This window comes from Larus michahellis, chromosome 2 (genome assembly GCF_964199755.1).
Source record: "Larus michahellis chromosome 2, bLarMic1.1, whole genome shotgun sequence".
NCBI lineage: Eukaryota > Metazoa > Chordata > Aves > Charadriiformes > Laridae > Larus > Larus michahellis.
The window spans coordinates 591,605-614,938 of NC_133897.1; the positions used below are offsets into that span (position 1 = coordinate 591,605).

The 23,334-nt window shown below is 71.2% G+C and overlaps 2 protein-coding genes across 2 annotated transcripts in view; one reads left to right on the forward strand and one right to left on the reverse strand.

Moving 5' to 3' along the window:
- Positions 1–17,950, forward strand: part of KCNH2 (potassium voltage-gated channel subfamily H member 2) — a 24,276-nt gene extending 6,326 nt beyond the window's left edge. The window contains 14 exon segments of the mRNA XM_074573388.1: positions 74–417; positions 2,721–3,632; positions 5,539–6,057; positions 7,227–7,614; positions 9,521–9,720; positions 10,400–10,652; positions 10,782–10,975; positions 11,860–11,959; positions 12,083–12,277; positions 12,280–12,347; positions 12,349–12,361; positions 14,226–14,412; positions 14,594–14,765; positions 17,622–17,950. Of these exon segments, the coding sequence (XP_074429489.1) occupies positions 74–417; positions 2,721–3,632; positions 5,539–6,057; positions 7,227–7,614; positions 9,521–9,720; positions 10,400–10,652; positions 10,782–10,975; positions 11,860–11,959; positions 12,083–12,277; positions 12,280–12,347; positions 12,349–12,361; positions 14,226–14,412; positions 14,594–14,765; positions 17,622–17,816 (3,740 nt within the window). The 3' untranslated portion in view covers positions 17,817–17,950.
- A 1,333-nt stretch (positions 17,951–19,283) lies between these two features.
- Positions 19,284–23,151, reverse strand: AOC1 (amine oxidase copper containing 1). The gene is made up of 4 exons (XM_074573762.1): positions 21,500–23,151; positions 20,552–20,840; positions 19,840–19,972; positions 19,284–19,685 (listed from the first exon to the last, which is right to left on the reverse strand). Exons 1-4 carry the CDS (start codon positions 23,040–23,042, stop codon positions 19,407–19,409), a joined length of 2,244 nt encoding a protein of 747 aa, XP_074429863.1. The 5' UTR covers positions 23,043–23,151; the 3' UTR covers positions 19,284–19,406.
- Between the last annotated feature and the right edge of the window lie 183 nt (positions 23,152–23,334).

The window sequence follows — 23,334 nt, forward strand, 5'->3', positions numbered from 1 at the left end:
CCCTGCCACCCCGCCCGGTGCCACGGCTGGGCTTGGCGCTGCGTCCGGCTGCGGCACGGCGGCTGTGGCGTAGTTGTGGCCGTGGCCGTGGCTGTGGCCGTGGCCGTGGCGAGGGGAGTTGCCGCAGGGCTGCTCGGCGTGGCCGGGGTGGCATCCAGTGGCCGCGGTGGCTGCCGTGTCCCCCGAGCGCGGTCCCCTCGGCGGTCCCCTCCACGGGTGGCTGGTGCCACGGCGGTGGGGCTGCGGCGCCGGGGGTGCCGGGGGGTGCTGGGCGCCTGCGTCAGCGGGTGGGGGTCGGGTGTCGGGGCGGGCGCGCCGCCCCACGGGGACGTCACCCCCGTCACGGGGCTCGTCACCCCACCCTGCCACCGCCACCGCGTGGGCTGCGGGCGCTGCCACCGCGCTGTCGGCAACACGGTGGGTGCCAGCGTCGCCGCCTGGCCCGGGGAGGCCGCCCGTCCCCGGCCTCCATGTCGGGGGGTGCCGAGGGAGCCGCGCCGCTGCCCCAGCTCAACGCCGTGAGTACCGGCCACCGCCGCCCCGGGGGGGACGAGCGGGCGTCGGGGTGGCCCCACCGCCCCACCGCCTGCCGCGCACGCTGCCGGGGCCGTTGGGCATCTCCGCGGCCGCTCTGATGGTGCCTTGCCGATGGCCGGCGCCTGCGGCGGCGGAGAGCGCGTTGGGTGACCCCGGCGACGCGCTGCGAGGGTGACAGGGGCGTCACGGCTGGCCTCGGGCACCTGCGGTGGCTGCGGGGCACCCGTGGCACCGCGGGACCTGGGTTTCGGTGACTGTCCTGCCTGGGCTGTGCCCGCGGGTGCCGAGTGCCCCGTCGACGGTGCCGCCACCTCGGGTGATGGCGGGGGTCGGTGCGCGGTGGGTGTCGGGGCGGGGTGTCCCAGAGGGTGTCGGGGGGTCCCTGGGCGGGTGTTGGGTCTCTGCCGGCGCCGCTGTGCCGTCCCTGGGCGCGTTGGGTACCGGCCGGTGCCGGCGCTGGGTGTCTGTGGCCGTTGGGTGCCCTCGGCGCGGGTGCCGGGTGCCGGTGCGGCGCTGGGTGTCTGCTTCGGGGTGTCCGTGCGGGTGTTGGGGGGTCCCCGGGTTTCTGCCCGGGGTGGGGGTCTGTGCCGGGGGGCGGGGGGGCTGCTGCGCCGGCGCTGGGCGGTTTTGCCGTGCGGTGTCACCGCGAGCGCTGGCGTCGGTGCAGGCCTGGGCTGCCGGGGCAGGGGGTGTCGGGGTGTGGGGGGCTCCGGGGGGGCTCCGGCCGCGGTGGGGGTGTTTGCAGCAGCGGGGGGGCTGCGGGCGGCGGCAGGTGCGGCGCCGGGTGTCTGGGGCTGGGTGCCGGGTGCCGGTGTCACCGCGGGTGTCGGCGAACGTGTCGCCGCGAGGTGCCGGGGCGGTGTTGGTGTCACCGCGTGCCGGCACCGCCGCTATCTGTGTCACGGTGACTGATAGGTGTTGTGTCACCGCCAGCGGTCCCGCTGCCTGACGGCGTCACCGGGACAGCAGCGCGGCCGGCGGGGGGGGGCACCGGGGTGTCACCGCGTGTCGGCCGCGGCGCGGGCGCGTGGCCTGGGCCGAGGGTCTGCGCCGGCCGGGGGGGGGCCGGGGGGTTGCTGGGGCCGGGGGGGGGTCTGTGGCCGTGCCGGGGTCACCGCAGCTTGTGCCGCCGCCGGGCGCCCGCGGGGGGAGGCCCCAGGCCCTCGCCACGACACCCCCGAGCCCTGCGGGACACGGGGGGGGCCGGGGCTGTCCCCAAGGCTGGGGGACACCACGGGGGGGGGGGCTGTCCCCCAGGGGGCCCCCCCCCGCCATGCTGGGGGTCCTCGGGGCTGGGGGGGTGCCAGGGCTGCCCCCCCCTCGGCCGTGCACCCCCGGGGGCTGGGGGCTCTGGGGCTGGGGGGGTGTGTGTGTATTTTGGGGGGGGGGGGTATCCGTGGGGCCGATGGGGGGGTCCCCATCCTGCCCCCCCCCCGGCTGCGGGTGTGTGAGGGGCTGGGGGGACCGGGGCTGGGGGGGTCCCGGGGGAGGCCGTTGTGTGTGTGTGTGTGGGGGGGGGGTTGGGGGGCAGCGTGCGGCCCGTCCCCCCCCCGGCCTCCTGCCCGCGCTGCCGGCGGGGATTTGTCCCAATTTGGCAGCCGGGTTAATTTTAGAGGCAGAAGGCGGCTGGTTCCGGAGCCGCCCCCCCCCGCGCCCCCCCCAACCCCCGGCCCCCCCCCCCCCCCTCCACCACCGCCCCCCCCCCCGCGCCCCGGCTAAAAATGGAGCCGGGCTGGCAGAGCCGCGGCTTAAAGGGGCGGCCGGGAAAGGGGGGGGCACGGCCGGGACCCCCCCGCCACGGGACCCCCCCTGGGACCCCAACCCCGCGTGTCCTGCGGCGTCCTCACCCCCCCGCGTCCCCCCCGCCCCGACCCCCCGCGTCCCCACGGCACCCGTGACCTCCCGTGCCCCCGCGGCGGCGTGACCCCGGATGACCCCGTGGCGACGTGACCCCTCTGTCACCCCCGTCCCCGGGGGTGGCACCTCCGGGACACGCGGGGGGTGCCGGGGACGCAGCCCCCCGCGAAGGGACGGGGAGGGGGGGGTGTGTGTGTGTCCCCCGCTGCCGGCGCCACCCGCGCCACACGTGCCACCTCGTCCCTCCCCGTCACGCGGCGCGTGGGGACGTGGGAAACCCCTGCGCGGGGGCGGCAGCGGGTGACTCAGGGCGGTGGGAACCGCAGGGCTGTCACCGCGCGTCCCCGGCATTGTCACCGCATGTCCCTGGCATTGTCACCGCGCGTCCCCGGCACTGCCACTGCATGTCCCTGGCATTGTCACCACGCATCCCCGGCACTGCCACCATGCATCGCCGGCATTGTCACCGCACCTCCCTGGCATTGTCACCGTGTGTCCCTGGCATTGTCACCGCGCATCCCTGGCACTGCCACTGTGCGTCCCCGGCATTGTCACTGCGTGTCCCCGGCATTGTCACCGCGCGTCCCCGGCATTGTCACTGCATGTCCCCGGCATTGTCACTGCGTGTCCCCAGCATTGTCACCGCACCTCCCCAGCATTGTCACCGCATGTCCCTGGCATTGTCACCGTGTGTCCCTGGCGTTGTCACCGCGTGTCCCCGGCACTGCCACCGTGCATCGCCGGCATTGTCACCGTGTGTCCCTGGCATTGTCACCGCGCATCCCTGGCACTGCCACTGTGCGTCCCCGGCATTGTCACTGCGTGTCCCCGGCATTGTCACCGCGCGTCCCCAGCATTGTCACTGCATGTCCCCGGCATTGTCACTGCGTGTCCCCAGCATTGTCACCGCACCTCCCCGGCATTGTCACCGCATGTCCCTGGCGTTGTCACCGCGTGTCCCCGGCACTGCCACCGTGCATCGCCGGCATTGTCACCGCACCTCCCTGGCATTGTCACCGCGCATCCCTGGCACTGCCACTGTGCGTCCCCGGCATTGTCACTGCGTGTCCCCAGCATTGTCACCGCACCTCCCCGGCATTGTCACTGCATGTCCCTGGCATTGTCACCACGCATCCCCGGCACTGCCACCGTGCATCGCCAGCATTGTCACCGCACCTCCCTGGCATTGTCACCGCGTGTCCCTGGCATTGTCACCGCGCATCCCTGGCACTGCCACTGTGCGTCCCCGGCATTGTCACTGCGTGTCCCCAGCATTGTCACCGCACCTCCCCGGCACTGTCACCGCATGTCCCTGGCATTGTCACCGTGCATCCCCGGTGCTGCCACCGCATCGTCATAGCTGTTCCCGCAGCACCGCGCCGCTTCCCCCGGCTCTGCCACGGCACGAGGCCGCCAAACCCGGTGGCACCTGGGGATGGGGATGGGGGGTGGGGGGTGACGGGGACGACGTGTCCCCTCCGGCATGTCCCCGGGCGCCCTGGGCTCGCTGCCCGTCGTCACCTGCGGCAGCACCGGTGTCCGCGCCGTGGGGACAGCGGGTCAGGCCAAGCCCTTCGGCGTGCCGTGGCGTGCCGTGGCGTGCCGTGGCGGGTGCCGGGGGGGGTTGAGGGGGGGGCGGGGGACACACACACACACGCACAGAGACACGCTCAGCCGGGCCTGGCCGCGGCGGTGGCAGCGGAGCAGCCTGGGAAAAATTTCCGCCCCAATAATTCCTCTCCGGGGGGCGGGGGGCGCGCGGCGGGCGCTGGCAGCGAGGCCGGACTCGGGGGGGGGCGCGGGCTGCCCCGGTGCCGGGGGGGTCGGGGTCGGGGGGCACCGAGGGCCCCCAGGATGCTGGCGTCGCTGCTGCGGCTGCTGCGGGAGGTGCCGGGGGCGCGGGGGGCTGCGGGGGGGCCCGTGCCCGGCATCTCCCCCCGCCTGCGCCTGGACCCCCGCGCCGCGGGGCACCCCCAGGACCAGGTACCGCCGCCGCCACCCCCGCGACCCCGGCCCCCTCCCCGGCGTGGGGGGGTGTGGGGGGGAGCTCCGCCATGGGGTGCACCGTGGGGGGGGGGGGCGGGGAGGGGGGGGGGCACAAGGTGGGTGCCGCCACGCCAGGGGGGGGGACCCGTGTCCTGGCGGTGGCCACGCGTGGGCTCAGGGTCCCCGCTCCCTGGTTGCCACCGGCTCTGGGGTGGGGGGGGGGTGGGGGGTTACGTAAAGCCCCCCCCCACCCCCTCCCCAGCCCCGGGGTTGGGGGGCTGGCGGGGGCAGTGGGGCGGCCGTGGGGCAGCGGCGGTTCTGGGGGGGGGCGGGGGGTGGGATCCCCTGCGCGGTGGGGTGGGGGCACGGCCCCTGCGTGCCCCCGCTGCCCTCCCTGCCCCACGGTGACCCCCCACCCCCCCGGAGGTGGCCGGTGGCCACTAGCCCCGGGGCTACCGACACCCCCCAGCCCGGGCCGCTCAGAGCCGTGGGGGGGGGGGGGCTCTGGCCCCTCCCCACCTTGAAGCCCCCCCTGCACCCACTGCCCCCCCACTGCCCCCATTGCACCCTCTGCCCCCTGCTGCCCCCCCCCCGTACCCACTGCCCCCCTGCTACCCCACTGCCCCCCACTGCGCCCCCTGCCCCCCCGCTGCCCCCATTGTCCCACCGCACCCGCTGCCCCCCGACTGCACCCGCTGCCCCCCGACTGCCCCCTTGTACCCACTGCCCCCCCGCCCCCCCACTGCACCCACTGCCCCCCAACTGCCACCTACTGCCCCCCCACTGCCCCCCAGTTGCCCCCATTGTCCCACTGCACCCCTTGCACCCACTGCCCCCCCCACTGCCCCCCCTGCTGCCCCCCACTACCCCCCCACATTGCTCCTGTTGCCCCCACTGCCCCCTATGTACCCACCGCCCCCCACTGCCCCCCCTGCTCCTGCTGCCCCCCGCCGCCCCCCCTGCCCCTCAACTGCCCCCATTGTCCCACTGCCCCCCACTGCACCCCCTCCCCACACTGCCCCCCCCCCCGCCCCCTGCCCCCCCCTCGTCACCGTCTCCGGGGTCCCGGAGCATCCCGAGACCACCGGCTCCCCCCGGAGCAGCCCCAGCCCAGGGACGCCGTGGTGGGGGGAGAGGCGGGGGGGGGGGGGCGCTCAGCCCCTCGGTGGGGGAGGGGGTGGCAGAGCTGAGCGCCTGTTCCCCCCCCCGTCCCCGTCCCCGTCCCCGCGTCCCCCCCCCGCCGTCCCCCAGGTGCTGTCGCTGGGCGCCGACGTCCTCCCCGAGTACAAGCTGCAGGCGCCGCGCATCCACAAATGGACCATCCTGCACTACAGCCCCTTCAAGGCCGTGTGGGACTGGCTCATCCTGCTGCTGGTCATCTACACCGCCATCTTCACCCCCTACTCGGCCGCCTTCCTCCTCAACGACCAGGAGGAGGCCCAGCGCCACCGCTGCGGCTACTCCTGCAGCCCCCTCAACGTGGTGGACCTCATCGTGGACATCATGTTCATCATCGACATCCTCATCAACTTCCGCACCACCTACGTCAACTCCAACGAGGAGGTGGTCAGCCACCCCGCCAAGATCGCCATCCACTACTTCAAGGGCTGGTTCCTCATCGACATGGTGGCCGCCATCCCCTTCGACCTCCTCATCTTCGGCTCCGGCTCTGAGGAGGTACCCGCCGCCGTGCCGCGAGCGCCGCGCCTGGGCTGGGCGCGGATTCGGTGCCGGCTGCTCCCGGGGGGGTGATGCCCGGGGGGGTCCCACGCGTGCCCCCGCCTCGGGGCTGGGTGCCCACGGTGCCGTGGTGGGTGCCGGGTGCCGTCCCCTGGGTGCCGGGTCCCCCCGTGGGGTGATGCTGGGGGTCTCACACACGACCCCACGTTGGGGCTGGGTGCCCACGGTGCCACAGTGGGTGCCGGGGTGGTGGGTCTTGTCCCCTGGGTGCTGGGTCCTCCCGTGGGGCGATGCCGGGGGGTCCCACACGCGTGTCCCCAGGTTGGGGCTGGGTGCCCCCGGTGCCACGGTGGGTGCCGGGATGACGGATGTTGTCCCCCGCGTGCCGGCTCCTCCCATGGATGATATTTGGGGGTCCCACACGTGCCCCCAAGCCGGTGGTGGGTGCTGTGGTGGTGGGTGCCGTCCCCTGGGTGCTGGATCCCCCCATGGGGTGATGCTGGGGGTCCCACATCTGCCCCCCACCCAGTGCTGGGGTGGTGGGTGTTGTCCCCTGGGTGCCGGGTCCTCCTGTGGGGCGATGCCAGGGGGTCCCACACGTGCCCCCACCTTGGGGCTGGGTGCCCACGGTGCCACGGTGGGTGCCGGGCTGGTGGGTCTTGTCCCCTGGGTGCCAGGTCCTCCTGTAGGGCGATGCTGGGGGGTCCCACATGTGTCCCCCACCTGTTGCCGGCGTGGTGGGTGTTGTCCCCTGGGTGCTGGGTCCTCCCGTGGGGCGATGCCAGGGGGTCCCACGTGTGCCCCCAGGTTGGGGCTGGGTGCCCACGGTGCCACGGTGGGTGCCGGGGTGGTGGGTCTTGTCCCCTGGGTGCCGGGTCCTCCCGTGGGGTGATGCCGGGGGGTCCCATGTGTGTCCCCCACCTGCTGCTGGGGTGGTGGGTCTTGTCCCCTGGGTGCCGTCTCCTCCCGTGGGGAGATGCCGGGGGGTCCCAGGGAGCGCAGGGGGGCGGAGGGGGGGGTGTCCCCCGCGTCGGGACGGTGACACCCCTGCACCCTCCCGGGGGGTCCGGGCTGGGGTGGGCTGGGGTGGGGTGGGGTGTGGGGGGGAAGGTGTCGGCTGCAGCCCCCCGACGCGGCGCGTGCGTTTCCCGTCCCCCCACCCCCAGACCACCACCCTCATCGGGCTGCTGAAGACGGCGCGGCTGCTGCGGCTGGTGCGGGTGGCCCGCAAGCTGGACCGCTACTCGGAGTACGGGGCGGCCGTGCTCTTCCTCCTCATGTGCACCTTCGCCCTCATCGCCCACTGGCTGGCCTGCATCTGGTACGCCATCGGCAACGTGGAGGGGCAGCGCATCGGGTGGCTGCACTCGCTGGGCGACCAGATCGGGAAACCCCTCAACGCCAGCAACCCCCTCTACGGCCCCACCATCAAGGACAAGTACGTCACCGCGCTCTACTTCACCTTCAGCAGCCTCACCAGCGTGGGCTTCGGCAACGTCTCGCCCAACACCAACTCCGAGAAAATCTTCTCCATCTGCGTCATGCTCATCGGCTGTGAGTGCCGCCGCGGCGGGGGCGGGGGGGGCACGCGCGGGCCGGGGGGGAGAGCACACGCGTGTGGCAACGTGTGTGTGAGAGCACGTGTGTGTGTGTGTGTGTGTGTGAGAGCACACGTGTGTGTGTGTGTGTGTGTGTGAGAGCACGTGTGTGTGTGTGTGTGTGTGTGAGAGCACGTGTGTGTGTGTGTGTGTGTGAGAGCACGTGTGTGTGTGTGTGTGAGCACACGTGTGTGTGTGTGTGTGTGAGAGCACACGTGTGTGTGTCTGTGTGTGTGTGTGAGCACACGTGTGTGTATGTGTGTGTGAGAGCACGTGTGGGTGTGTGTGTGTGTGTGAGAGCACACGTGTGTGTGTGTGTGTGTGTGAGAGCACGTGTGTGTGTGTGTGTGTGTGTGAGAGCACACGTGTGTGTGTGTGTGAGCACACGTGTGTGTGTGTGTGTGTGTGAGAGCACGTGTGTGTGTGTGTGTGAGAGAGCACACGTGTGTGTGTGTGTGTGTGTGAGAGCACGTGTGTGTGTGTGTGTGTGAGAGCACACGTGTGTGTGTGTGTGTGTGAGAGCACGTGTGTGTGTGTGTGTGTGAGAGCACACGTGTGTGTGTGTGTGAGAGCACATGTGTGTGTGTGTGTGAGAGCACACGTGTGTGTGTGTGTGTGAGCACACGTGTGTGTGTGTGTGTGTGTGAGAGCACACGTGTGTGTGTGTGTGTGTGTGAGAGCACACGTGTGTGTGTGTGTGAGAGCACGTGTGTGTGTGTCTGTGAGAGCACACGTGTGTGTGTGTGTGAGAGCACGTGTGTGTGTGTGTGAGAGCACACGTGTGTGTGTGTGTGTGTGTGAGAGCACGTGTGTGTGTGTGTGTGTGAGAGCACACGTGTGTGTGTGTGTGAGAGCACACGTGTGTGTGTGTGTGTGAGAGCACACGTGTGTGTGTGTGTGAGAGCACACGTGTGTGTGTGTGTGTGTGTGAGAGCACGTGTGTGTGTGTGAGAGCACACGTGTGTGTGTGTGTGAGAGCACACGTGTGTGTGTGTGTGTGTGTGAGCACACGTGTGTGTGTGTGAGAGCACACGTGTGTGTGTGTGTGAGAGCACACGTGTGTGTATGTGTGTGTGTGAGAGCACACGTGTGTATCTGTGTGTGTGAGAGCACACGTGTGTGTATGTGTGTGTGTGAGCACACGTGTGTGTGTGTGAGAGCACACGTGTGTGTATCTGTGTGTGTGTGAGCACACGTGTGTGTGTGTGTGTGAGAGCACACGTGTGTGTGTGTGAGCACACGTGTATGTGTGTGTGAGAGCACACGTGTGTATGTGTGTGTGTGAGAGCACACGTGTGTGTATGTGTGCGTGTGTGAGAGCACACGTGTGTGTGTGTGTGTGAGAGCACATGTGTGTGTGTGTGTGAGCACACGTGTGTGTGTGTGAGCACACGCATGTGTATATGTGTGTGTGTGAGCACACGTATATGTATCTGTGTGTGTGAGCACACGTGTGTGTCTCTGTGTGTGTGTGAGCACACGTGTGTGTCTGTGTGTGTGAGAGCACACGTGTGTGTGTCTGTGACTGTGTGTGAGTGTGAGTGTGACACACACACGTGACCGCACACGCACACGATGCAGGCGTGAGTGTGCCCTTGAGTGTGCCCACGCCCCTGTCCCCCCGCACACGCGTGTGCGTGACGGAGCAGGAGCGGGTCGGTGCCGGGCTCCGCGTGCGCGTGGCCATCGCGGTGCTGCCGTGGGCGCAGGTGAGTGCGGGTCCACGGGGGGGCCGTTTTGGGGGGTGACAGCAGGGGCGGGGGGGGGGGTGTCTGTGCGTGCTCACACACGCGTGTGGTGTCCCCCGCGGCGCGGGGTTCGCGGTGCGGGGCCCCCCCCTCACGCCGCCGGCCCCGCCGCAGCCCTGATGTACGCCAGCATCTTCGGCAACGTGTCGGCCATCATCCAGCGGCTCTACTCGGGCACCGCGCGGTACCACACGCAGATGCTGCGCGTCCGCGAGTTCATCCGCTTCCACCAGATCCCCAACCCCCTGCGCCAGCGCCTGGAGGAGTATTTCCAGCACGCCTGGTCCTACACCAACGGCATCGACATGAACGCGGTGAGACGGGGGCCGGCGGCGCGTCACGGGGTCACGGGATGGTTTGGGTGGGAAGGGACCTTACAGCCCCCCCCAGCGCCACCCCCTGCCCTGGGCAGGGACACCTCCCACCAGCCCAGGTTGCTCCAAGCCCCGTCCAACCTGGCCTTGAACCCCTCCAGGGATGGGGCAGCCACAGCTTCTCTGGGCAACCTGGGCCAGGGGCTCACCCCCCTCACAGCCAACAATTTCTGCCTCACATCTCATCTCAGTCTCCCCTCTGTCAGTGCAAAACCCTTCCCCCTCGTCCCATGGCTCCCCTCCCTGCTCCAGAGTCCCTCCCCAGCTTTCCTGGAGCCCCTTGAGGGACTGGAAGGGGCTGGAAGGTCTCCCCGGAGCCTTCTCTTCTCCAGGCTGAACCCCCCCAGCTCTCTCAGCCTGTCCCCACAGCAGAGGGGCTCCAGCCCTCCCAGCATCTCCGGGGCCTCCTCTGGCCCCGCTCCAACAGCTCCGTGTCTCTCCTGTGCTGAGGCCCCAGCGCTGGAGGCAGCACTGCAGGGGGGTCTCCCCAGAGCGGAGCAGAGGGGCAGAATCCCCCCCTCGCCCCCCTGCCCACGCTGCCGGGGATGCAGCCCAGGCTGCTGTGTGTGTCCCCCCCTGGCCCCAACCCCAACCCCGACCCCGCCACGTTGTCCCGCAGGTGCTGAAGGGCTTCCCCGAGTGCCTGCAGGCCGACATCTGCCTGCACCTGAACCGCAGCCTGCTGCAGAACTGCAAGCCCTTCAAGGGGGCCACCAAGGGCTGCCTGCGCGCCCTGGCCATGAAGTTCAAGACCACCCACGCCCCCCCCGGCGACACGCTGGTGCACGCCGGGGACGTCCTCACCGCCCTCTACTTCATCTCCCGCGGCTCCATCGAGATCCTGCGCGGCGACGTGGTGGTGGCCATCCTGGGTGAGCCCCCCCGGGGTTGGCGGGGTCAGGGGGGGACACCCAGCGGCGGGGAGAGGACGGGGTTAGGATGTCCCCGCGGCGTCCCGTGGGCTGACGTTCCCCCCCCCCCCCCCCCCCGCCGTTCCCCAGGGAAGAACGACATTTTCGGGGAGCCGCTGAACCTGTACGCGCGGCCGGGGAAGTCCAACGCCGACGTGCGGGCGCTGACCTACTGCGACCTGCACAAGATCCACCGCGAGGACCTGCTGGAGGTGCTGGACATGTACCCCGAGTTCTCCGACCACTTCTGGTCCAGCCTGGAGATCACCTTCAACCTGCGCGACGTGAGGGGCTGCGGGGCCCGGAGAGGGGCTGGGCGGGGGCAGGGGGGGGGTCAGGGGGGGTAGGCATGGGCCGGGATTTGGTGGTGGTGGTGGTGGTGGTGGGGGGGGTCGTCGTGGTTTGACCCCGGCCGGGACCACGCAGCCGCTCACTCACTGCCCCTTCCCCGCCGGCCCCCGGGAAGGGTGGGGAGGAAAGAAAAAGGGGGGGAAACGAAAAAAAAAACAAAAAAAACAAAAAAACACCCCCCCCCCCCCTTGGGCTGAGACGAAGGCAGGTTAATAGAGCGGTACCGTGAAACGACAGTAATGCGGACGCTACTTACTAATGGCGACGCCGGTCGCTCGCGCCGCCCGGTGAATTTGGCACCGTCCCAAGCGGTGATCGCGGTTACGTCCCCCCCCCCGCCCACCCCCCCCCCGGCCAACCCCATTTGTGTACCGAGCGTGACCTCTGTGCTGCGGAATATTCCGTCGGCCGTTCCCTTCTCCTGGCCGTTCTCTGCCGTGGGAAGCCTTGAAAAGTATGAACGTCGCTCAGCAACGACTCAAACAATACGCGCTACTGCCCTTCCTTTCACTGCAGTCACTGGAAAGAACTCTGTCCCAGCTGAAACCAGCGCGGGGGGCACAGAATTGTGTTGGGGGGGGGGGACACCCACCCTCCTGAGCTGGGGGGGGGGCATCCCGAGCAAGCTGGGGGTCCCGGTGTGGGGGGATGCTCGGGGATGGGGGATGGTCACCGCGGGATGCCCCCCAGCGTCGCCTGGCTGCTCCATCGCCCCAGCACAGCTCCCCAGTCGCGGGGGGTGGGGTGGGGGGGGTCAGGCAGCCCCCTTCCCTTCCCCCCACCCCAAAAAAAGTCTCACCCCCTCCCTCCCCCGCAGACCAACATGATCCCCGGCTCCCCGGGCAGCGACGAACTCGACAGCGGCTTCAACCGCCTGCGGAAGCGCAAGCTCTCCTTCCGCCGGCGCACGGAGAAAGGTGGGTCTGGGGGTGCCGGGGGAGGGGGAGGGGGGGTGTCCGGGTCCCCAGGGGCCGCCGTGACTCAGTACCTGTCGCGTGTGTGTGTGCGTGTGTGTGCGCGTGTGTGTGTGCGTGTCCCAGATGCTGCCAACGCCGGGGAGCTGCGGAGCGGGCAGAAGGCGCTGCGGGCGGGCAGGAGCTGCCAGGCGCCGGGGGCCCCCCGCGGGCCGGCCGAGTGGGAGCCCTGCCATTCCAGCGCCCCCTCCAGCTCCCCCTCCAGCGACGAGGACGAGCCCCCCGCCCCCGGGCCGGGGGCCACCGCGCTCTCCCCCTTCCGCAGCCCCGCCCGGGGGGAGAGGAGCCCGCGCCCCCCGAGCCCGAGGAGCGCAAGGGCAGCGACATGTGGCAACCCCCTCTCAGGTGGGACGGGCACCGGGGGGCTCGGGGGGGCTCGGGGCAGGGTGTCCCCAGTTCCTCCCCTCCCTGCTCAGGGTTCCGCTGCCTCCCCCCCCGCCCCCCGCCAGCTTCCGAACCCCCGTCCCCATCCCTGCCCGGAACCTGCAGCCTCTGCCCCCCCTCTGCCTGTGGGTCCCTGCGCCGGGTCTGGGGGGGCTCTGTGCCGGCTGGGATCCATCCCTCGGCATCCCTGCTCTGCTCCTGCTGGGATCCATCCCTCTGCATCCTTCTACATCCCTCCGCATCCCTCTGCATCCCTTTGCATCCCTGCTCTCTTCCTGCTGGGATTTATTCCTGTTCCCTGCTCTGTTTGTGTTGGGATGCATCCCTGCTCCCTGCTCTCTTCCTGCTGGGATCCATCCCTCTGCATCCTTCTACATCCCTCCTCATCCCTCTGCATCCCTGCTCTCTTCCTGCTGAGATTTATTCCTGTTCCCTGCTCTGTTTGTGTTGGGATGCATCCCTGCTCCCTGCTCTGTCCCTGCTGGGATGCATCCCTCTGCATCCCTCTGCATCCCTCCGCATCCCTCTGCATCCCTGCTCTCTTCCTGCTGGGATCCATCCCTCTGCATCCCTTTGCATCCCTGCTCTGTGCCGGCTGGGGTGTATCCCTGCATCCCTGCTCCCTGTTGGGCTGCATCCCTGCTCTGTGCCTGCTGGGATGCATCCCTCTGCATCCCTGCTTTCTTCCTGCTGGGATCCATCCCTCTGCATCCCTCAGCATTCCTATCTCTGTTCCCTGCTCCCTGTTGGGATGCATCCCTGCTCCCTGCTCTTTCCTTACTGGGATGCATCCCTGCTCCATGCTCCGTGCCGGCTGGGATACGTCCCTCTGCATCCCTGCTCTCTTCCTGCCGGGATGTATCCCTGCTCCGTGCTCCGTGCCGGCTGGGATGCGTCCCTGCTCCCCGTTCCATTCCTGCTGGGATGCATCCCTCTGCATCCCTCTGCATCCCTCTGCATCCCTCAGCATCCCTGCTCTCTTCCTGCTGGGATTTATTCCTGTTCCCTGCTCTCTTCCTGCTGGGATGCATCCCTCTGCAGCCCTCTGCATCCCTCAGCATTCCTATCTCTGTTCCCTGCTCCCTGTTGGGATGCATCCCTGCTCCCTGCTCTTTCCTTACTGGGATGCATCCCTGCTCCATGCTCCCCGTGCCGGCTGGGATGCGTCCCTCTGCATCCCTGCTCTCTTCCTGCTGGGATGTATCCCTGCTCCATGCTCTGTGCCGGCTGGGATGCGTCCCTGCTCCCCGTTCCATTCCTGCTGGGATGCATCCCTCTGCATCCCTCTGCATCCCTCAGCATCCCTGCTCTCTTCCTGCTGGGATCCATCCCTCTGCATCCCTCTGCATCCCTGCTCTCTTCCTGCTGGGATTTATTCCTGTTCCCTGCTCTGTTTGTGTTGGGATGCGTCCCTGCTCCCCGTTCCATTCCTGCTGGGATGCATCCCTCTGCATCCCTCTGCATCCCTGCTCTCTTCCTGCTGGGATCCATCCCTCTGCATCCCTGCTCTGTGCCGGCTGGGATCCATCCCTCTGCATCCCTGCTTTCTTCCTGCTGGGTGTATCTCTGTTCCCTGCTCCCTGTTGGGATGCATCCCTGCTCCCTGCTCTTTCCTTACTGGGATGTATCCCTGCTCCATGCGCTGTGCCGGCCGGGATGCGTCCCTGCTCCCCGTTCCATTCCTGCTGGGATGCATCCCTCTGCATCCCTCTGCATCCCTGCTCTCATCCCGCCGGCCTGCGTCCCTCCTCCACCCTCTATTCCCGTCGGGAGACCCTTCCGTGCGTGTGTCCCCCCCACCACCTCCTCCTCTCCCTTTCCCCAGGAGCCTTCTCGGGGGTCTCCAACATCTTCAGCTTCTGGGGGGAGAGCCGGGGGCGGCAGTACCAGGAGCTGCCGCGCTGCACCATCCCGGCCCACGCCGCCCTCGGCATCCCGCCGCCCGCCGCCGCCCGCCGCCAACGCTCCGAGGTGGAGACGCGCCTCGACCTCCTCCAGAAGCAGCTCAACAGGTACCATTTTTTTTTGGGGGGGGGGGGGGGGGGGATGATAACGGGGCAGCGCGACCCCGTGGGAGCCCCCCAATCGCCCCCTTCGGGGGCGATTGGGGGGCTCCCACGGGGTCGCGCTGCCCCCCGCGGCCTCGGCTGTCCCCCCCCTCTCCCCGACGCGTGTCCGTCCCGTGTCCCGCAGGTTGGAGACGCGCATGGCGGCCGACATCAGCTCCATCATGCAGCTGCTGCAGCGACAGGCCGCCCTGGTCCCCCCCGCCTACAGCACCGTGGCGTCCCCCCGTCAGCCCCACGGCCCCCCCTGCCCCCTCCAGCCCGTCCTCCCCATCACCCCCATCCGGCCGCTCTCTCAGGTGAGCACGCGACGCTCTCCCCCCCCCCCCCCGGGGACACAACAATTTTGGGGGGGGGGGACACACACCCCCCCCCCACCCACCCCCCGGACTCCTGTGCCCCGGCCCCCAGCCCCACTGTGGCCTGCGAGACCCCCCCCATATTGGGGGACCCCCCTCCTGTGACCCATCACCCCGTCCCCCAGCCCCACTGTGGCCTGCGAGACCCCCCCATATTGGGGGACCCCCCTCCTGTGACCCATCACCCCGTCCCCCAGCCCCACTGTGGCCTGCGAGACCCCCCCATATTGGGGGACCCCCCTCCCGTGCCCCATCACCCCATCCCCCAGCCTCACAGTGGGTTGGGGTCACCCCGGAGCCCCCCAGGTTTGGGGCAGCCCCCCCTCCTGTGCCCCATCACCCCGTCCCCCAGCCCCACTGTGGCCTGCGAGACCCCCCCATATTGGGGGACCCCCCCTCCTGTGCCCCATCACCCCGTCCCCCAGCCCCACGGTGGGTTGGGGTCCCCCCTGAGCCCCCAAGCTTGGGAAACTGACCCCCCCAGTACCCCATCACCCCCTCCCCCAGACCCACAGTGGGTTGGGGTCACCCCGGAGCCCCCCAGGTTTGGGGCAGCCCCCCCTCCTGTGCCCCATCACCCCGTCCCCCAGCCCCACTGTGGCCTGCGAGACCCCCCCATATGGGGGACCCCCCTCCTGTGACCCATCACCCCGTCCCCCAGCCCCAACTGTGGCCTGCGAGCCCCCCCATATTGGGGGACCCCCCTCCTGTGTCCCATCACCCCGTCCCCCAGCCCCACAGTGGGGTTGGGGTCACCCCGGAGCCCCCCAGGTTTGGGGCAGCCCCCCCTCCCGTGCCCCATCACCCCGTCCCCCAGCCCCACAGTGGGTTGGGGTCACCCCGGAGCCCCCCAGGTTTGGGGCAGCCCCCCCTCCTGTGACCCATCACCCTGTCCCCCAGCCCCACAGTGGGTTGGGGTCACCCCTGAGCCCCCCAAGCTTGGGGAAACTGACCCCCCAGTACCCCATCACCCCCTCCCCCAGACCCACAGTGGGTTGGGGTCACCCCTGAGCCCCCCAGGTTTGGGGCAGCCCCCCCTCCTGTGCCCCATCACCCCGTCCCCCAGCCCCACTGTGGCCTGCGAGACCCCCCCATATTGGGGACCCCCCCCTCCTGTGCCCCATCACCCTGTCCCCCAGCCCCACTGTGGCCTGCAAGCCCCCCCCCATATTGGGGGACCCCCCTCCCGTGCCCCATCACCCCGTCCCCCAGCCCCACAGTGGGTTGGGGTCACCCCAGAGCCCCCCAGGTTTGGGGCAGCCCCCCCTCCTGTGCCCCATCACCCCGTCCCCCAGCCCCACTGTGGCCTGCGAGACCCCCCCATATTGGGGGACCCCCCCCTCCTGTGCCCCATCACCCCGTCCCCCAGCCCCACAGTGGGTTGGGGTCACCCCGGAGCCCCCCAAGCTTGGGGCAGCCCCCCCTCCTGTGACCCATCACCCCGTCCCCCAGCCCCACCGTGGGTTTGGGGTCACCCCTGAGCCCCCATGTTTTGGGGCAGGCCCCCCTCCCATGGCCCCATCACCCCTTCCCCCAGCCCCACAGTGGGTTGGGGTCACCCCGGAGCCCCCCAGGTTTGGGGCAGCCCCCCCTCCTGTGACCCATCACCCCGTCCCCCAGCCCACCGTGGCCTGCGAGACCCCCCCATATTGGGGGACCCCCCTCCCGTGCCCCATCACCCCATCCCCCAGCCCCACGGTGGGTTGGGGTCACCCCTGAGCCCCCCAGGTTTGGGGAAACTGCCCCCCCAGTACCCCATCACCCCGTCCCCCAGCCCCACAGTGGGTTGGGGTCACCCCTGAGCCCCCCAGGTTTGGAGCAGCCCCCCCTCCTGTGCCCCATCACCCCGTCCCCCAGCCCCACTGTGGCCTGCGAGACCCCCCCATATTGGGGACCCCCCCTCCTGTGCCCCATCACCCTGTCCCCCAGCCCCACTGTGGCCTGCAAGCCCCCCCCATATTGGGGGACCCCCTCCCGTGCCCCATCACCCCGTCCCCCAGCCCCACCGTGGGTTGGGGTCACCCCTGAGCCCCCCAGGTTTGGGGCAGCCCCCCTCCTGTGCCCCATCACCCCTTCCCCCAGCCCCACAGTGGGTTGGGGTCACCCCTGAGCCCCCCAGGTTTGGGGCAGCCCCCCCTCCTGTGACCCATCACCCCGTCCCCCAGCCCCACCGTGGCCTGCGAGACCCCCCCATATTGGGGGACCCCCCTCCCGTGCCCCCACCCCATCCCCCAGCCCCACGGTGGGTTGGGGTCACCCCTGAGCCCCCCAGGTTTGGGGAAACTGCCCCCCCAGTACCCCATCACCCCGTCCCCCAGCCCCACAGTGGGTTGGGGTCACCCCGGAGCCCCCCAGGTTTGGGGCAGCCCCCCCTCCTGTGCCCCATCACCCCGTCCCCCAGCCCCACTGTGGCCTGCGAGACCCCCCCATATTGGGGGACCCCCCCTCCTGTGCCCCATCACCCCGTCCCCCAGCCCCACTGTGGCCTGCGAGCCCCCCCCATATTGGGGGACCCCCCTCCCGTGCCCCATCACCCTGTCCCCCAGCCCCACGGTGGGTTGGGGTCACCTCGGAGCCCCCCAGGTTTGGGGCAGCCCCCCCTCCCGTGCCCCATCACCCCGTCCCCCAGCCCCACCGTGGCCTGTGAGCCCCCCAAGCTTGGGGCAGCCCCCCCAGCCCGTTCCCCCCCCGCCCCGTCCCCCCTCCCCGCTGCGTCCCAGAGCCCGGGGGGTGCCCGCGGGTCCCCCCTCGCCCGTCCCCGCCGTGGGGTGACGCGGGTGCCGCTCTCTCCCGCAGGTTCCCAGCTTCCCGGTGCCCCTGGAGCTGCGGCCGGGCCCGGACCCCCGCCACCGGCCGCCCCCGCCGCCGGACGTGGTGCTGCTGCTGGAGCCGGCGGCCGCCCCCCCCCGCCGCCGCTCGCTGCCCGGACAGCTGCCCCCCGCCCCGGGCACACAGACCCTCCAGAGACACTGCTCCGACCCCGGCAGTTAATGCGCAGGGCAGGGACGGGGGGCCGGGACCCCCCCCCTCCGCCGGCGCCTCGGGACCCCCGTCCCCAGGACGCTGGTGGGCTCCCGGCCGCCGTCGTCCCCCACGGACAATCCCGTCCCGCCGCCGGCGGGAGCCCCCCGGTACCCCCACGTTAGCTGGCCTAACCCCGGGGGGGCCAAGCCCCCCGCCGGCGCGTCCGGGGCTCGGCTGGCAGGACTGTGGGACGCGTGCTGCTCTTCGCCTCCTCCTCCTCCTCCTCATCCCCCCCACCCCCCCCCCACCCCCCCCGTAGTGCCGCAGCCCCTTCCCCAGCCGGACCCCCCCCGCGGCGTGGGGTGGGGGGGGGTGGTGGGGGCTGTGAGGGGTGCGCGCACGCATGTGCCTGCGTGCGTCACGCGTGTTTCCACGTGCTGCGGGGCCGCCTGCCCGCGCTCGGCCCCGTCTGTGTGCGCGCGTGCACACGCGTGTGCGTGTGCGTGTGCGTGTGTGTGTACACCCGTGTCCAGCGCCACGGGACGCCACGTGTGTCGCGTGTCGGGGCGGGGGGGGTGCGTGTGTGTCCTGCTGCTCTCGCGGGACGGACGGATGGACGGACGGACTCTGCCCCGCGTGCGTGTGCGTGTGTATGTCCGTCCGCCCCGGCCCGCCGTGGCACGTGTGTTCACGCGTGTGCGTGCGCCTGCGTGCGGAGGTGCGTGGCAGGCGCGTGGCGCCCCCCCCCCTCTCCCCCCCCAAAAAATCCGTGTCCCCGTCCTCGTGCCGGCAGCGGGTGGCCCAGCCGGTGGGGGACGTCTGTGTCCCCGGGGGGCTGTGCTGAGTGGCCGGGGGGGTCCCCCCTCCCCGTGCCCACTGCGTGCCCCCCCCAGTTCCCCGCGTCCTCCCCGGCATTGTCCGGTGCCACCCCACGCAGAGGGAGGGGGACGCCCTGGCAGGGAGGGTGGGGGGCCGTGGGGCAGGGCCGTGGGGCAGCTGCCCACCTGCTCGCCCCCCCAGCCGCTCTCCCGCCGGCTCCCGGTAGCGTGTGCCGTGTTCGTGCCGTCGTCCCGTAGCCGGGCGCCGCGTGTGCCCCCCCCCCGCCGCCCCGCGCCGTCTCACGCAGCCCCGCATGTCGCCTTCCGCGGTAGGTGCCCCCCCCCGGTCCCTGTCGTCCGTGTCCCGTCCCCCCCCCCCCCCAATAAACCGGACAGACCCCGGCTCTGTGTGCGGCTGCGCTGCGGGACGGGGGACACGCTGCCACCGCGGCGGCTCCTGGGGACGGGCAGGGGACGTGGGGGGTGACACCGCGGCCCTGGGGGTGCGAAGGCCGGGGTGGGGTCACGGGGTGGACACACACACACACACACACACACACACACACACACACACACCCCCCCCCACCTTGAGTGGCGGCGTAAATCCAATATCGCGATACCGATCTCGGGTGCCGGCGGCGGCGCCGGGGCAGAGACGGGGACGGAGCGGGTGGCATCGGGGTGGCATCGCCTTTACTGAGCCCGGGACGGGACGCGGCGCGGCACGGCCCACGGCTCGCTGCCGCCGTGGCCACCCCTGTCCCCCGCGGCACGGCGTCCGCGCCGGCCCGGTGGCCGGTCACTCCTGTCGGTAGGTGCCATTGTAGGTGAAGGGCCCCGGGGCCACGCAGGGGCCGGGGCTGGCCGGCGTCCAGCGCTGGATCTCCAGCCGGGAGAAGGTGGGGGGGTCCAGCGGGCGCACGATGACGGGGCCGCGGGAGGCCACCGAGGGGTCCTCGTCGAAGAAGTTGAAGGGGCGCAGGAAGAAGCCGACGGCGTTGCCGGGGGTGGCCGTGTTGGGGACGTCCTCGGCGTGCGGCACGTGCAGGAAGCCCACGGTCACCCAGGCCACCAGGTCCTGCGCGCGGGGGGACGGCAGCCGTCGGCGGGGCGCCGGGGGGCACGGCGCGACCCCCCCCACCGCCCCTGCCACACCGCCACCAGCAACGGGGGGGTCCCGCCGGCCCCCCGGGCTGCCGCCGTGTGTGTGTGTGTCCCCCCCGGGTCGTCACCTGGTCCTCGATGGTCTCGTTGTTGCGGATGAAGCCCTCGAAGCTCACCAGGGGCTGCCAGGGGTCGTTCTGGGCGTAGATGCTGCTGCTGCTGGGCTCGTTCTCGTGCCGCCGCGTCACGGCCAGGTGGTACCTGCCAGGGATGGGGTGGGGGGGGGGCAGGATCAGGCCCACGGCGTGGCGGGGGCCGTGGGGGGGGTGTGTGCAGCGAGCAGACCCACCTGGCTGGGTGCCGTGGGGGGACGCACACCTCATCTCCCACCCCCGCCCGGCTCCGCCACCCGCTGCCCGCCCGCGCCGGGGGGACACGGGGCTGGTGGGAAGTGGGGTGTCCCGGGGGGGGGGGTCCCCACCTCCGGGGGGGGTGCTCAGTGCAGTGGCCCGCGGTGATGAGGCCACTGGCCATGTCCCCGCTGTGCCATGCCGGGGAGGGGGGTCGTCATCCCCCTCAGCCGGGACCCCGGTGCCACCGCCCGCTCCGGGGTGCCATGGCGGGGGGGGTGTCTCTCCCGGCTGTGACAGCGGGGCTGCGGGGTGGGGGGCACAAGGAGCCGAGGGTCCACCAGCAGAAGGTCCCCGCGCCGGGACGACGGCGACGCTCGGCACAGGGAGAGCGGTGCCGGCTGTGCCGGAGCCCACCGGGGCTGTCGGGATCCGTGTCCCGCTGCTGGGGGGGGACACACACGCCCCCCCCCCCCACACACACACACACCTGCCCCAGGAGACGCCCTTCTCCTCCTGCCAGCCGCGCGGCAGCACGGGCCCGGCGTGGGAGCGGTGCTGGATGCGGTAGCTGCGCGGGTGGCCCCAGCGGTTGCGGCGGTGCGGGTTGTAGAAGAGCAGGTAGCGCGGCAGCGGGCGGCCGAAGGGGAAGGCGGCCTGGCGCTCGCTGCGGCGCGGCTGGCGGTGCAGCCGGGGCTGAACCACGCGGGCGCCGGGGCTCCAGGGGTTGGAGATGTTCTCGAAGCGCACGTCCATCGTCTCGAAGCTGTTGCCGGTGCCTGCAAGCAGAGGGGCCGCGAGTGGCGGCGGGTGCATCGGCAGCATCCCACCAATGGCATCCCACCGACAGCATCCCACTGACAGCGTCCCACCGACAGTGTCCCACCAACGGTATCCCACCGCTGGCATCCCATCGACAACATCCCACCAATGGCATCCCACTGACAGCGTCCCACCAACAGTGTCCCACCAAGTGTCCCACTGGTGACATCCCACCGGCGCCATCCCACCGACGGCATCGCACCGACGGCGTCCCACCGGTGGCGTCCCACCGACAACATCCCACCAATGGCATCCCACTGACAGCATCCCACCAACAGTGTCCCACCAACGGTATCCCACCGCTGGCATCCCATCGACAACATCCCACCGACAACATCCCACCGCTGGCATCCCACTGACAACATCCCACCAACGTCATTGCACCGACGGCGCCCCACTGGCGCCACCCCACCAACAGCATCCCGCCGACGGCACAGGGCTGGGACCCCCCAGAGATGCCACCATGGGAGGGGGATCATTCAGAGGGTCCGGGTGGTGCCCAGACGGCAACGCTCCCGCGGGGAGGAGGGTCCCAAGCCCTGGAACGCCACGTGGGGTCCAGTCCCACCTCCCCGCGCCCTCCCTGGAGGAGGGGGGACCCGGCGGGGGGCAGCACCTGCGATGTCCAGGTCCACCTTGTAGTGGACCAGGTGGGTGTGGAGGTTGCCCAGGACGTGGCTGTGGACGCGGCTGCCGTAGCGCCGGCCCTGCGGCGTGTAGAAGGTGGCGTGGATGAAGCCGGTGGCGTGGACCTTGGCCTCCATCACGCCGTTGGGGTAGAGGAGGAAGTCCCAGATGTAGTCGTAGTTGTAGACGGTGGAGGTGGTGCGCAGGACCAGCGCGTGCCCCTCCAGGCCGGCGTAGAAGTGGAACCCCCCCTGGAAGTCGCTGTCGAAGTGGCGGCGCAGCGGGACGCCGGTGGGCAGCTCGAAGACGCAGATGGCGTTGGAGAAGCGCACGGGCCCGTCGGCGTCGTAGAAGTGGTGGGCGTCCAGGTAGGTGGCCACCTCCGGGCAGTCGATGCCACGGGCCAGCTCGTAGGTGACGGAGCCCATGCCCCAGCCGGCGTCCATGTACTTGGTCTGCATGGCGGCCGGCGTGTGGCCGCCGTAGAAGGCGACGGCCTCCTGCACGCTCACCTCGTAGGCCAGGCGCTCGCCGTTGAAGCGCAGGTCGAAGAGCTGGAGGCCGGCGGAGGAGCGCAGGCGGAAGGCCAGGCTCCAGCCCCCGTACTCCAGACGGTTGCCCCGCAGCCGGTACCGCCGGCCCTGGGGCTCGCACACCTTGGCCCCGTGCACCTCGGTGGGGGTGCCGGTGGCGAAGCGCCCGCGGGGCTCGTAGCTGGAGAAGAGCTGCCGGGACGGGGGGTCTTCCAGGCGGGCCACCGCCAGCGTCCCCCGCTCGTAGGCATCGGCCAACTCCTGGGGGGTGGAGAAGTACCGCCCGTTGTACCAGAGCTGCCGCACGGCCCAGCGCCGCGGGTCGGGGTCCCGGTGGTCCACCAGCACCTCCAGCCCCACCGGGTGGAGGAAGAAGCCCTCCACGAAGCGCTGCAGCACCAGCCAGCTGCGGCGCTCGCCGGGGGCCAGCCCCCGCGGGGCGATGTCGGAGAAGGTCAGGCAGCGGCCGGAGCAGTTGTGGAACCAGAAGCCGGTGGCGTCGCGCAGCAGGCGGTAGAGCGGGACGGTGGCCTCGGCCAGCGCGCGGTGCAGCAGCTCGTACTCCAGCTGCGTCATGGGCCGGGCGGCGAAGGGCACGGCGCGGCCGCCTTTGAACCGCAGCGGCCGGTAGGAGCTGGGCCGGGGCAGGGGTCCCACGGCGAATTCGGTGACGTTGGGCTCCGCTTGGGCCCCGAAGAAGACGACGGCACGCGCCTGGCGGCGGGGCCGGGGGCCGCCCCGGTCCAGGTAGCCCAGGGCCAGCTCCTTCGCGGGGGGCAGCAGCTCCACCAGGAAGAGGGTGTTTTTGGCCAGGGGCCCCCCCCGGCTCGGGGACAGCCCCAGCTCCGGGCGGCTCATGAGGAAGGCCCTGACGGCGCGCAGCTCGGCCGGCGACAGGTCGGCGAAGATGGCAGCCGCCTCGGCGGGCGAGGCGGTGGGGCCGGAGCCGGCCGCCGTGGCCAGCAGGGCCAGCAGCCCGGCGAGCCCGAGCAGCCGCATCCTCGGGGGACCTGGGGACGGAGGGAGACGTCGGGGGACGCGTCCCCTGTGCCCGACGTGGCGACGGCAACCGCCTGGCACACACACCCCCCCACACACACCCCCCCCACCCCCCCATAACGGCCCTTACACCCCGGTTAAAGGTGGCGCGGCCACCGCGGGGTGACAACGGCGCGGCCACCGTGCCACCTGGGGGGAGCGTGACGCCCGTCGGGCGCTGGGCACCCATGGCAGCACCCAGCCCCCCCCGCCATGGAGGGAGCCGTGGGGGCGGTGGGGGTCCAGCCGTGGC

Coding starts and splice junctions, on each gene's coding strand:
- AOC1 (XM_074573762.1), bottom strand. CDS start 23,042: ATGCGGCTGCTCGGGCTCGCCGGGCTGCTGGCCCTGCTGGCCACGGCG. Junction 19,973..20,551: donor AAGGGCGTCTCCTGGGGCAG/GTGTGTGTGTGT, acceptor CATCCCTGGCAG/GTACCACCTGGCCGTGACGC. Junction 19,686..19,839: donor ACGAGACCATCGAGGACCAG/GTGACGACCCGG, acceptor CCCCGCGCGCAG/GACCTGGTGGCCTGGGTGAC.